At 41.2% G+C, this 13,748-nt stretch overlaps 1 protein-coding gene across 3 annotated transcripts in view; it reads left to right on the forward strand.

Moving 5' to 3' along the window:
• ATP8B1 (ATPase phospholipid transporting 8B1) overlaps positions 1–13,748 on the forward strand; it is a 111,795-nt gene that overhangs the window by 68,273 nt on the left and 29,774 nt on the right. For 2 of the 3 annotated variants that reach the window (XM_029218929.1, XM_029218937.1), the window contains exons 3-12: positions 2,030–2,127; positions 3,806–3,919; positions 5,496–5,594; positions 5,708–5,769; positions 8,681–8,753; positions 8,868–8,938; positions 10,557–10,639; positions 10,760–10,918; positions 11,088–11,176; positions 13,278–13,468. In XM_029218929.1, the coding sequence (XP_029074762.1) occupies positions 2,030–2,127; positions 3,806–3,919; positions 5,496–5,594; positions 5,708–5,769; positions 8,681–8,753; positions 8,868–8,938; positions 10,557–10,639; positions 10,760–10,918; positions 11,088–11,176; positions 13,278–13,468 (1,039 nt within the window). Of the gene's footprint in view, positions 1–2,029; positions 2,128–3,030; positions 3,060–3,805; positions 3,920–5,495; positions 5,595–5,707; positions 5,770–8,680; positions 8,754–8,867; positions 8,939–10,556; positions 10,640–10,759; positions 10,919–11,087; positions 11,177–13,277; positions 13,469–13,748 lie in introns of those variants that run through there. The other variant, XM_029218946.1, reaches the window with a different exon arrangement.

A 13,748-nucleotide genomic window follows, 5' to 3' on the forward strand; every position in this document is an offset into this window, starting at 1 on the left:
CAAAAAAAAAAAAAAAAAAAAGAAATATGTTTTTTTCTAAAGCATATTTAAGTTTTTATAAATGTAGTCATAAGATTGATAATCTTATAATCCTTTACTTGTAAATGTTCTTTGATATAATCCCATCTCCAAAAAGAGTGTCTCACGAGTTGTTGATCCCCCTTCTGTGTCAGTTTGCAGAAGAAGGAGCTCATCAAGACCTGGTTCATGGAGGCCCTGGTGGCCTAGTGGTTAGGATTTGGCACTTTCACTGCAGAGGCCTGGGTTCGACCCCTGGTCCGGCAACCATCCCACGTGCCACACAGTGTGGCCAAAATACAAAAGAAAAATAAAAAAATTTTTAAAAGAGCAATGTGGGGAAAAAAACCCCACCTGGTTCACCCACTCTCGTGTGTGTCACACAAGGGAAGCTCATCTCACGTGCATGTTCAAACACACAGTCAGTGGGGGACCTTATGCCAAAAAGGTGCTTCCTGAACTTTTCTTCCTAAGTTATAATATCCTTGTCTTGAGCTTTCATAGCGGTGACAACTTATGCCTTCCTGTTAGGAGAAGATGCACAGCCTGATATTAGGTAACAGTGGAAAGGTTGACCCTATACTGATAAGTGACCGCCCCCCCAGCAAAGTCTGCTCACTGACAAGGCAGTTCTCATGGTGGTTTGTAGCATAAATCACAAAAGAAAGTCCAGTCAGTAGAGCAAGGTGGATGGAGAGGTTGGCTTGGGGGTCAGACTGCCAGACTTTGAATTCTGATTCTCCCCCTGAATCCTGTCTCTGCCTCCGTTTCCTCAGCTGTAAAACTGACATATTAACTAACTACTTGGCATGATGCCTGGCACCTACTAAGCACTGAACAAATGTTCCCTTTAGAGCCATATATCATGCGACAGTAGAAGTCAAGAGCGGATGGGCAAAGACAGAACAGGTGGGTGGAAATTTCTTCCCTGCAACTGTAGCCTGACTGCCAGGCTACTCATCTCTAGGCTGAAGGTCCCTTTGGCTGAAATTTCCATTAGGAGCTGGACTCCACCATTGAGATGGAAAGGAATCAGGCTAGAGATAAACTATATCTCACTGTTTCTGAACTTTACCTTTCCTGTCCATTCAGAAGGTCGGCAAGCATGTCCTCGAAGGGTCCTCCCAGCCTGTCAGAGGTTTTATGGGGACCTATCGCCTGAGAGTTGTTCCCTTTAGCAACAGAGAAGCCGAGGGCTTTCTAAAGTTCCCTGGAATTTAGAACTGGCATTTGAGTGGTAGATGTGACATTAAGTGCATGGAATGAACTTAGAAAGACAGCAGCGATGCTGGCCATCAGGATAAAGCCGTGCACAACCCCGATCTATGATCACAACTCAAAAGTGTCGAATTCGTCGGCGATACCCTTTTTCTTTGATTTATTCAGTCACTAAGTATGTAGTGGGTTATACATTTTACAGACCAAGTAAATGAGTTTGAATAATTTAGCTGTCACTTTGTAGAGCTCTGGGATTTTTGTTCGGGCCATGTTTAAATGAAGATTTCTCTTTTAGAACTGAATGTTCTATGGACGGTGGGTCAAGTGACAACATGGTCACTGGTTTGCTCAGGCTGCCCTAACAGAGTACCATAAACTGGGCGGCTTGAACAGATATTTTTTGTCTCACAGTTCTGGAGGCTAGAAGTCTGTGATCAAAGTGTTGTGGTGTTGATTCCTTTTGAGGGCTGTGAGGGAAAGATCTGTTCCAGGCCTCTTTCTCCTTGGCTTGTAAGTGGCTGTCTTCTCCCTGTGGCTTCACACTGTCTTCCCTCTATGGGTATCTCTGTCCCAATTTTCTTTTGTCCTAAAGTCATATTGGATTAGGGTCCACTCTAATGACCCCACTTGAACTTAATTGTATCTGCAGTGACTATTTCCAAATAAGGTTGTATTCTGAGGTACAGGATAGGGGTTAGGGCTTCAATGTGTGAATCTAGGAAGGACATAATTCAACCCATAGCAACCTGTGAATTTTCTACTTGATGGACTTTTTTCTCTTTCTTTTTTAAAGATTGTACATGGCAAGTCAAAGCAAATGATCGAAGCTTCCACGAACAACCTCATTTTATGAACACAAAGTTCTTTTGTATTAAGGAGAGCAAATATGCGGTAAGTTGATTTTAACTTCCTAAATTAATTTTAGTAAAAGCCAGTTTTTCCCCAATAGCCATCATGCCTACTGGCTTCATGTGGTACCTGCCTTCCAGGTAACCCCTGGCCTGGGGCTACTGATAATCATCATTAGTTCTCTAGAATGTCATTTTTGAAATTGAAGTATAGTTGATTTACAATGTTGTGTTAATTTCTGAACAGCGAAGTGATTCAGTTATATATATATATATATATATATATATATATATATATGTATGTATATATACACATTCTTTTAAGAGTTCTTTTCCATTGTGGTTTATCACAGGATATTGACTATAGTTCCCTGTGCTACACAGTAGGACCTTGTTGTTTATCCATCCTATAGATAATAGTTTGAATCTGCTAACCCCAAACTCCCACTCCATTCCCCTTGCCAACCACAAGTCTGTTCTCTAGGTCTGTGAGTCTGTTTCACAGACAGGTTCGTTTGTGTCATATTTTAGATTCCTAGAATGTCATTTTTATTTATCGCTTAAAACATCGCTTATCATTTTATTTATTGCTTAAAACAAAACAAAATTGTGTAGATTGAAATTTCCCCTCTGTGTGTACAAAGCTCTTGTAAAAATATTTTATAAAAGAATCTACAGTAATATCACAGAAGCCTTGTTTTTGACAGTAATAAGAATTTGAAAGGAATCTTAGTAACTTATTTCCCCCTCCTCTGCCTGTGATGGACTTAGAGACTTTGAAGATATTTTCACCTCAAAAATGCTTATTGTCATTGAGATATAAAGAACCCCCACTACGTCTGGGCTGAAATGTTTGTCTGTTAGATCCCTAGGACCGCTCTAATGAAGTACTACCACTCGGGTGGTTTAAGTCAACAGAAATTTATTCTCTTACGATTCAAGGGGCCAGGAGTCTAAAATCAAGGTGTCAGCAAGGTTGGTTCCTTCTGGAGCATCTGAGGGAGAATCTGTTCCAAACTTCTCCTGTGGCTTCTGGCTGAGACTTTGTGGTGTTCCTTGGCTTGTAGACGCATCACTCCAATCTCTCTGCCTCTGTGTTCACACGGCCTCCCTGTGTGTTTCTGTGTCTTTGCCCAATTTTTCTCTATTAAGGCCAGCGGTCATTGGATTAGGGCCACCTTAATCCAGCATGACTTCACTGTAACTTGATTACATCTGCAAACACTATATTTCCAAATAAGATGACCATCGCAGGTATCGGGGTGAGGACTTGAGCATATCTTTTGGGGCACACAACTCAGCCACACCCGTCTCTTTTTCTCACACAGCCTCCATCCCTCTTAAGTGAAAGAACGTTCCTTTTCCCCCCATGTTGATGTCTCCTATTTTCTTCCCATCTTTGCCCCATTTTCAAGGAGGCTTCTAAGGGGTCAAGGGACCCAACAGCAGGATCCATTTGGTCACAGCCAGATTTGCCACAGAGACCTCTGAGGTGAAATGTCTGCATCTTGTTACTATCTCTGACATAAGCCTCCAAGGGGTCATTTTGAGGCCCAGTTAGAAGTAAAAGCTTAAAGGAAATCTCAGTATCTTTCTGACGACTTACGTCCCTGGTCCCTGTAGGCCACAGGGCTTAGTGATTTTTGCAGGTGTATATACATTGTGACGCTGTGATAAGTGTGTGGCATTGTTTAGAATGACTTTCTCATTTTTTCCAACAGACTAATGCAATTAAAACATACAAGTATAATGCGTTTACCTTTCTACCAATGAATTTGTTTGAGCAGTTTAAGAGAGCAGCCAATTTCTATTTCCTGGTCCTTCTTATCTTACAGGTAATGCCCTTTGATATCTTAAATCTGTTTTGAATTATGGTGACTTAATAACATTCAGGTTGTTATTGTTTAAGTTGCATATAAAATGTGACTAATCTTGAAAGTTTTCTATATGGACATCTGCGTTCTGCACGTAAGGGAAAGTGCCTTATAGACAACGAGCTCAGCAGTGTTAAATGAACAGGGAATGGGAGCAAATGGAAATGTTATTTTAATTCTGTATTTTAAAAAATTCAATTTCCTACTGATGTCAATGGTAAAACTGGTTTCCCTGAAGTGAGTAAAGTTAAAATCTTCACTTTGTAAAATAATCATACCTTAAAATTAAATCCATTTTTTCATGGTTGGCCTTTATTTTTTTATTTAGATGCCAAATATTGATTTTTATTAGTATTTTGGTCATAATTCTCAAATTATTTTTGTGAACTGGTTTTACACTACTGGAAAGGCCTAATTTTTTCCTGAGGTTTTTTGTTGTTGTTGTTTTTTATCTTAATCGTGGCAAGGAATTCACGTATCTGGAGAGCAAAGTGCTACCTTCCCTTTACTTCCTTCTAGACGGAAAAGGGGAGTTCCGCATATTGACAATAATGTGAGAAATGAGCTTTCTCTCTTCTAACCATCCCCTAATTATCTTTTCTGAAGGTACAGTGATCCAGATTAGGGAACTAGTAATAGCCCTAGACAGCCCTTTCCTTGCACTGTTACTTCACTTAATTCTTGTGCTCGTTAAGTACTGTCATAACCTTCAATTTGCAGAGAAGAACTGAAGGCTGGTGAGGTAGAGGAACTTGCTTCAAGTCCTATCACCCTACGTGGCGAGGCTGGGTAGGACTTGGATCCAGGAGTTTGACTCCAAAGCTTGTCATTTTAACCACTACATGATATGGCCTGACGATCAATAGGATGGTTGCAAGAGGTCTTTACTTGCTTCCCAATCTTTTATTCCAACTTGATGGCCATCTTGATGGATGCGAGGCTTCCTGCAAGGCCACCCTCTTTCTTGGCTAGACCGATAGCAAGGACCATGAAGGAAGCACTTTCTTCTAATGGTCCCATAGATGCCCCACCCAATCCAGAGCCAGCCACCATCTACTGCCATTTTTGCCTCCATCATGGGACCCTCAGAGACCACTGCTGAACAACCAGCAGCGTAGAGCCTGCTGTATGCACTCCCTAAAAGTCAAAGGACTACGTCTCCCTGGGACCCTACAGTGCCTGCCCGTAGTTAATTACGACTTTCACAAAAGGTTTGGAGCATTTCTCTCTTAGATATCATGTTACAAAGCTTCCTTGGTGTCCAGTGAAAGCCATAATGAGACCAGGAGCCACTGTCCTCTGGGCTGTGTCCCAGGAGACCAGAAGTGAGAGAGAGACAGAGAGAGAGAGAGAGAGAGAGGCACGAGAAAGGTTAGCTGGATGCTTCAGCACCTTTTCATGCCTGCTTGGCAGGATGCAGACCTGGATGATAATGGAGATTAGCCTTAGAATCAACAAGCCTAGAGTTAGCAGTCGCCTGTAGGTTAGCTGTGCCTTCCTGGGCACACACGTACGCCTTCTTTTTTATCTCTTTCAGGCAATCCCTCAAATCACGACCCTGGCGTGGTACACCACCCTGGTGCCCTTGCTTGTGGTGCTGGGCATCACGGCCATCAAAGACCTCGTGGACGATGTGGTAAGGATTTTTTGTGCAGCTTCCTCCTCACTGCTGCAAGCATATTTTCAAGTGGCATTAATACTTGACATTTTGAGATTATTAAAATAACCTTTCCCATCCCTCCTCTCAAGGCTCGCCATAAAATGGACAACGAAATCAACAATAGGACATGTGAAGTCATTAAGGATGGCAGGTACCATGCTCTTCTCAATGTGTGACTTCCTTCCAAGGATGTGATGTACAAATACATCTAGAAACATCCTTAGAGATAACTATTTGAACTTGGAAGTCTATCAGTGCATGAATCTTTTCCTTATAAAGGCCTCTCTTCACTTCCTAAGACAAAGCTATACCCAAGTTGGGGTCCAGGCGGTTGCCCGATGGGGCTCTGTGTCCTTGGCACTCCTGTGTTTACACAACCCCATCATCCTGGAGTGTGCCGCTTCATCTCTGCTCTTTCCAAACTTATGCTGCTCAGGACTTTGCCTAGATGTCCTGACACCCTTCCTGACTCCCCAGCTACAGTGATTTCTTCCTTCACTGTGTGTGGTTTTTTTTTTTTAATAAATTTATTGATTTAGATATTTATTTATTTCGTTGCCGCGTGCAGGCTTTCTCTAGTTGAGGTGAGCGGGGGTTACTCTTCGTTGCGGTGCGCAGGCTTCTCATTGCGTTGGCTTGTCTTTGTTGCAGAGCACGGGCTCTAGGTGCACGGGCTTCAGTAGTTGTGGCACATGGGCTCCATAGTTGTGGCTCGCAGGCTGTAGAGCGCAGGCTCAGTAGTTGTGGCACACGGGCTTAGTTGCTCCGCAGCATGTGGGATCTTCCCGGACCAGGGCTCGAACCTGTGTCCCCTGCATTGGCAGGCGGATTCTTAACCACTGCGCCACCGGGGAAGTCCCTCACTGTGTTTTCAGAGCGTTTTGTTTTCATCTTTCTTATTATGATCTGAATTTCATTAGAATTATTTGTGTGGAAGTCTCATCTCTCTGGAGCTCTAAGTTTCTTGGGGAGACTGCACCTGGTGGTATTTGTTTTTGTGTCCGCCTGAGCATCCAGCGCACAGAACGTGCTCATCAATGTTTGCTAAAGTAATGTAGTCAGCGGTGGCCAACGTGCCAACTCAGGGACCAGTGGTGAGTCGTTTTTTGAGCAAGAGCTTCCAGGCAGAACTACAGATTCAAGTGCTAAAAATAGTGACTAAGGCCCAATTCAAAGACGTTTCATATGTCAACACTGAGGAAAACAACCCGAGTTATAGCCACACTTCAATGGTGTCTACTTTGAATATAGACTATTTCAATCTATAAATATGTTTAGATGCTTTTTTTCCCTTCCAGATAAATAGATTCTGTTCCAAAGGTTACCTTTCAAGTCACTTAGAATCACTGTCGTGGATGGTGGTGAGATTCATAGCCAGAGCCCTGTGTAGCCCACAGCCCGGCTGACTACACTGGTAAAGAGTAGCTCTGAGTAGCCTTGAACTGGGGTTAGGACTGCATATAGGCATGACTGTGGCCCCGACAGCCATGTATGGGGACTTGGGCATCCGTGGGGCAAAGTGACAGGGGTCTCCCAAGGGGAAACCGGACATCACAGTGGAAGAGTCAAACGGAATTGCTTCTAATACCCCTGAAAAGCCATGGCAAGAAGGTGCTTAACTTATTCATTTATAATTGAGACCCACACGCAAATTGCTAATTGACCATTTCAGAAATATTAAAATGTAAACTAACTACCATTCCTCTTAGTGAAAGATAAGCCAGGTTAAGAAAAATCTTGAGATTAAAAATTGTGTATTAAATTCTTGTAAAATTGGGGAAACTGGGGTATAAGCGTATATTTTAAATGTACTTTAAATCTCCAGGTCTCTTTTATCCATAAATTAATGGGAGGACCAACATAGTAATTGGATTTCTGTCTCCAAAACAATTAAGGATATTAGTTGTGGTAGGTTCATAATATCTGTTAGGGATATCTTTTCTATAATGAAAACCTTTAAAACAGACAACAGGCAGACCTTACTTTATTGCATTTTGCATTATTGTGCTTCACAAATACTGCATTTTTTTAACAAATTGAAGGTTTGTGGCAACCCTGCGTCAAGCAAGCTGCCGTATTTCCAACAGCATTTGCTCATTTCGTGTCTCTGTCACATTTTGGTAATTCTTGAAATATTTCAAACTTAATCATTATTATTTTTTTGTTATGGTGATCTATGATCAGTGATCTTTGATGTTGCTTTTGCAAAAAGATTGCAACTCACTGAAGGCTCAGATGACAGAGTTTTTTAGCAATAGAGTATTTTTAGAGAATGTATGTACATTTTTTTTTAGATCTAATGCTATTGCACACTTAATAGACTACAGTATAGTGTAAACATAACATTTATATGCACTGGAAACCAAAAATTTCATATGACTCGCTTTATTGCAATATTTGCTTTGTTGTGGTGGCCTGGAACTGAACCTGCAGTATCTCCGAGGTCTGCCTGTACTATATTTTAAAACTTTTAAAAAATGTTGACTTGTTAAACATTTAAATGGGTGTTTCCAGTAGAATTTAATACTGAAGGAAGCAATCTTTTTATTTTATCAATATCCTTAGGAGATTCATTAGGAAAGTGGTACACACTCATCAAAAAGATAACTTTAAACAGTATAGAGGAGGCCAGCACTAAAGCTCCATGATGATTCCAGGTGGCCCATGTGGGAGCCATAGTGCATCCCCGTCCTGGGACCAGCAGGTGATGGATAACTGAGAGGAAAGGAAGGAGAAGGGCTGGGAGCACAGGACATGAGCAAAAACAGAGGGGTGGCATGTGTCTCCTTCACACACATTTAAGGAGCCCCCATTGACCCTCAGTTATACAACATAGAATGGAAAGGACACATCAAAGTCAGCACCGCCACTGTTCCTTCCTTCAGAGGCGATGACGATCCTGTGACCCCTCAATCATCAATGGCTGGACTTTTGGCACACCTTTTCCCTGTGATGTATATGTTTTCCCAGAATCTTTGGCTTCCAGACAGAATAATTCCAAATCCCTTGCCAGTAACTTTAAAAAGCCACTAAGCTATCATTTGTTTTTTTTTAATATTTAGGTTCAAAATTGCCAAGTGGAAAGAGATTCAAGTCGGAGATGTCATTCGTCTGAAAAAAAATGATTTCATCCCAGTAAGTGGAGAAGCTCTGCTGTCTCATTCCTTGCCCTCACATCTGACCTGGTGCTCAGTTTTGCCTGGGGGGTCGGGGTCTCTCTGTGTTATTGGTGTGTTTTGTTTCAAACAGGCTGACATCCTGCTGCTGTCCAGCTCTGAACCTAACAGCCTCTGCTACGTGGAAACAGCTGAACTGGATGGGTAAGTGGGTCTTAGCTGGGCCCGTTGGAAAGCTAACCTTTGGAAGGCTAACCTTTGTTACATTGAAAGCTGTGCACTTGGATGAGAAGCCCTGAGGTCTGGCCTTACCTCTACCCCCTGCTGGCTGCCCAGCAACCTCTGTAGGAGACCAGCCTCTCTTTGTCTTTGCCTTGTTAGTGCCTAGAAGGAGCAACAGTAAGACAACAGTGGTCTGACTCCCTAGTATACCAACCTATTCCATCGCCATATCTGAAAGCCCATTTTCAGGGAAAGTAGACGGTTTGATGACACAATGTACGTCTGAGCCCTTTGTAAGCTGCTGATCAGGGTTCAGACACAGATGAATGACTATTAGTATCTGTTTTGGATAAAAAGAATAGATTTTTAAAGTCTTTGCCAGTGGACTATTCTCCCCCTTTGTAGGTTTTGGTTATTATGCTACCACTTGAAAAGATAAACTTCCATTTTCGACCATCTTGACCAGTTTTTAGTATATTTATGGAGTGCCGACTAGGTTGCATTAGTTTTGCGTAGTAGCTCATTTAATTTTTTCAACAACCCTCTGAGGCAATATTATTATTACCTCGAAGTTACCCATGAGGAAACTGAGGCACTGGAGGGGAGGCCGCCTGCCCAAGGTCACACAGTGGGTGGCAGAGTTGGAGTGCTACTCCCCTGTGCTCGCTCCCAAGGCCGGTGCCTGTGCGTTCCATTCTGGCATAAACCCCTTTCCCCACACCCTAGATGTGCGTAAGCTTCGTTATGGAGAGCTGAGATCATCTGAGTAAAAACGAGGGCTTTCTTTGCTCTATAAGTCAGTCTGTTCAACCTTAACTGTACAACAGCTCTTATTCCCGTGAGTGAGAGATTCTAAAGTTTTACAAAGATATAAAATGCTAGCATGCTCTGTCAGAGCAAACAGAATGGAAGGTTGAGAACCACTGGTCCACTTCTTAGTGCATGGAAATCCCCAGTCAGTATTTGTGGAACTAGAAAAAAGTCATTCATCGTAGTAAGAAAGGCTTGCTTTCCAGAGCATGTGTGCGCAGCCTGGCCCTGCGTGTCCTCTTGCATGTGCCTAGTCTTCCACTGCGGTGGGGACATGCCAAGTATTGGGGGTAAGGTGACCATGTCCTTTTTTAGATAGAATTAATCTTTCAAAGACATAGGATCCAGTTTTCACTCTAGAAAATAGAGTCTTGATAGAGTCTTGACCCTTTCAAACACAAATATGTTTTGTAGAATTATCTTAGTGTGATTAAATGTTAGAAGCTAAGTTTTGAAACAGCAGTTTGATAGTTCAGGTTGGTGGTAAGAATTAAGTTAGTAAGAAGTGGGAAAGGAAGCTTCTGGGTACCTCTGTCCTACCCAGATTGCCTCACTGTAACAAACAGCAAAGGGGGCCAGCATTTCCTGGGTGAGGGATTTTTATCTAGTTCAGGGGATAACTTCATCCAAACCTGAAGTTCCAAAGTGAACAGAGAGTTTGAAAATAGAAAAAAACGCATTATTTACCTTTCACTTCCAGGTATGCCTGATGTTACTTTGTACAATTTTCTTTAACTTCCTTTTCGAACTCTGAAATTTGTTCATTTAATTGTTTTTTCTCTTCCTTTAGAGAAACCAATTTAAAGTTCAAAATGGCACTTGAAATCACACACCAGTATCTCCAGAAAGAAACTTCACTGGCAACATTTGATGGTTTGTGCAAACACGTCTTCCTTTGTTTCAAATTTTCATTGCTTGATTCAGTCCGTATTAATTAAAACCAGAAAATCTTTCATATGTGAGTACTTATGTAGATCATATCTCCTTTAAAAGGTTTTATTGAATGTGAGGAACCGAATAACCGACTAGATAAGTTTACAGGAACACTGTTTTGGAGAAATACAAGTTTTCCTTTGGATGCTGATAAAATTTTGTTACGCGGCTGTGTGATCAGGAACACTGATTTCTGCCATGGATTGGTCATTTTTGCAGGTACTTTCTGAGTCTTTTGGGAAATTGATCTGTAGGCTCATTAAAAATGTAAAGGAGGAAATTGATTTTATGTCCTTTCTCTGTTGAAACCAAAGAAAGAGTCATTTTACTGACATGCCAGTGAATTGATTTTCCCAATTGTTGATCATATTGAATTTTCCATTTTTAGGTGCTGACACTAAAATAATGAAGAATAGTGGGAAAACCAGATTTAAAAGAACTAAAATTGATTACTTGATGAACTACATGGTGTATACGGTATTTATTTTCTGTTTTGGTAGATTGCTGTCTTTTGGTCTAGATTTGTTGGCGCAGAGAAGTCTTATTTCTATAGGCCAAGTAGAAAAGTTCACAAGGTGCACCAGAGTTGGGAGCGGGTGGGTGGGAGAGGAGGTTCCCTCACCTTTTCTCAGAAATGCTACATTTCTAATTGGAGAATCTCCCTGGGAATGTAAATTTCAGTTGTTGGGTATCCTGAGTTGATGAGTGAAGTGATCAGTTGGGAAACCAGGGAGCCTTAGATAAGTTAGTGGGACTGAACTCCTAAAGTCAATGTAGGGTTGATTTTACTGCTGTTAGTTTCCCATAGGGATAGTTCTCTTAAAAGCTAACCTTTTTTTTTTTGCCCCCCAACATGTACTGTATGAGTCCAAATATAAGGCAAATTTAGGTATAAGTTCTCTCAAGGGTCCCCAAGACCACCCCCAGTTTTGATGATTCACTAGGAGGATTTATAGAATTCAGTGTATAGTTGTCCTTATAGTTAGAATTTATTATGATAATTCTTGCTTATTACAAAGCAAGATCAGCAAAGGGAGAAGGCTCATGGGGCAAAGTTCAGAGAAAACCAGGCGCAAGCTTCCAAGAGTCCTCTCCCAGTGGGGTCATACACACCCAGTGGGGTCATACACACCAGACACACTTAATCCTCCCCAGTGACAATTTGTGTCAGCCCATGTGAAATGTTGGTTATACCAGAGAAGCTCATTAGAGACTCAGTGCCTGGGTTTTATTGGGGTCTGGTCGTGTAGGCACTTATCTGCCTGGCATGTACCAAAATTTCAGACTCCCTAAAGGAATGTGGGTATTCAGCATAAAACATATTGTTTTACACAAATAGTTAGGCACAGTGAGCAATTCTTGTCAGAGAATAAGAAATAAGGAATCAGGAAACCCTTCCAAAATCTAAGTTCCCAGAAGCCAGCCAACAGTCAACCTTGCAAACAGGCCTTCTAAGGATAGCAGTCTCAGGACTGCTATGTTAACTGTTCTGCATGTAGGGTGGCCCTAAATATCAGGCAGTCCTCCAGTTTGCCAATGAGAAGTTTTTTCAGGTATTTAGTTTAGTTTGGTATGTTCACAGGGGAGGTGAATTCCAGGTCCTTCTAGTCCACCATTTTGATCAATCTGATCTAGTTTAATTTGAATACGTAAACTTTTAGAGACTTATAATACTTACAGGACTTCAATTGCATATACATATTCAGAATTACATAAAAGTAATATATTAATTTAAGGACAATTCGTTTTTCCCTGCTCTCACATTTCATGAAAACTTCATTTGAACTTTTCTGATGCATCTTCCATGTCATTGTCTTGGTTACGGCGTGAGCCTTCACAAGAGGCTCATCATCTCTTCACAAGGTGCTCATCATCTCTCCTCTGTGCCAAGTTCTTTTGAAATATAGCACTTTCGGAATCTGTGTCCAGAAAATTAAATTTGCCCCTGGAAATTTTATTCTTACCCACAAATAACCAACTAGCACTAGGGCTGTTGACTTTTTTATTCATCCCTTAAGTATATGCTCAATTTCCACAACAGAATACTTACTATATGACTTCTTAAAGGATCGTAAACGTTAAGTGATCATTAAACCTTCAGGAATAATTACCCAAATCTGGGTAAAATTTTCTTGCCTTCTTCTTTAAAAAAAATCATTTCCTTCCAACATTTTCCAAACGTATCCCAATTTAGCATTCTTTGAAATTGTTTCAGGCTAAGGTAAGGTGTCTTTCCCAAACAGCATGCTATTGTTCAAAGGAAAAGTAATTGAGAGGATGTCCAATAATATGAGAATATTTAAAGATTTGAATGTAAGATACCACCTTCTCTTCTGAAAGATAATTTTGGGAACAAAACTTCACCTTCTATGTGGTATGTAGGATAAATCAATCAACCATGGAAATAAATAGACTTTCAAAGCATTCTTATGATACTGTTTCTATTTTAAGTGTGTTGTTTTTACAGACTAAATTATCATACATAAGGAAAGTATTGATAAGATAAACTAGCATCTATAAAATGCGTGGGGTCGACAGTGCATCTTTAGAATAAACTTAACTGTTGAATGTCTTTTAGATCTTTGTTGTTCTTATCTTGCTTTCTGCGGGTCTTGCCATCGGCCATGCTTACTGGGAAGCTCAAGTTGGCAATTATTCTTGGTACCTCTATGATGGAGAAGACACTACACCCTCCTACCGTGGATTCCTAAATTTCTGGGGCTACATCATTGTTCTGAATACCCTGGTGCCCATCTCTCTCTACGTCAGGTAAGGCTGTCTTCTCTTTGGCCTTTTGCTTTAATGGAAGAACACAGTACATCTTCCCAACTTAACACCTTCAGCTCTAGCAATTCTTGTTTCAAAGGTTATAAGGAGCAAGTAAGAAAATAGCTTTCATTTCAGATTTGAGGGTGATACGGGGAAAGGAAATTAACGTTGGTGTGTCTGCTCTGTGCCAGACACAGCATCCTTTATCTCGACCTCTTGACAGATACGGCTACCAGATTCAGAGATCAAACTCTACTCCTTAGTCACTTGCTTGGCAAGA

Source organism: Monodon monoceros, unplaced genomic scaffold (assembly GCF_005190385.1).
Source record: "Monodon monoceros isolate NGI ecotype Baffin Bay Population unplaced genomic scaffold, NGI_Narwhal_1 Super_Scaffold_1, whole genome shotgun sequence".
In the NCBI taxonomy this organism is placed as follows: domain Eukaryota; kingdom Metazoa; phylum Chordata; class Mammalia; order Artiodactyla; family Monodontidae; genus Monodon; species Monodon monoceros.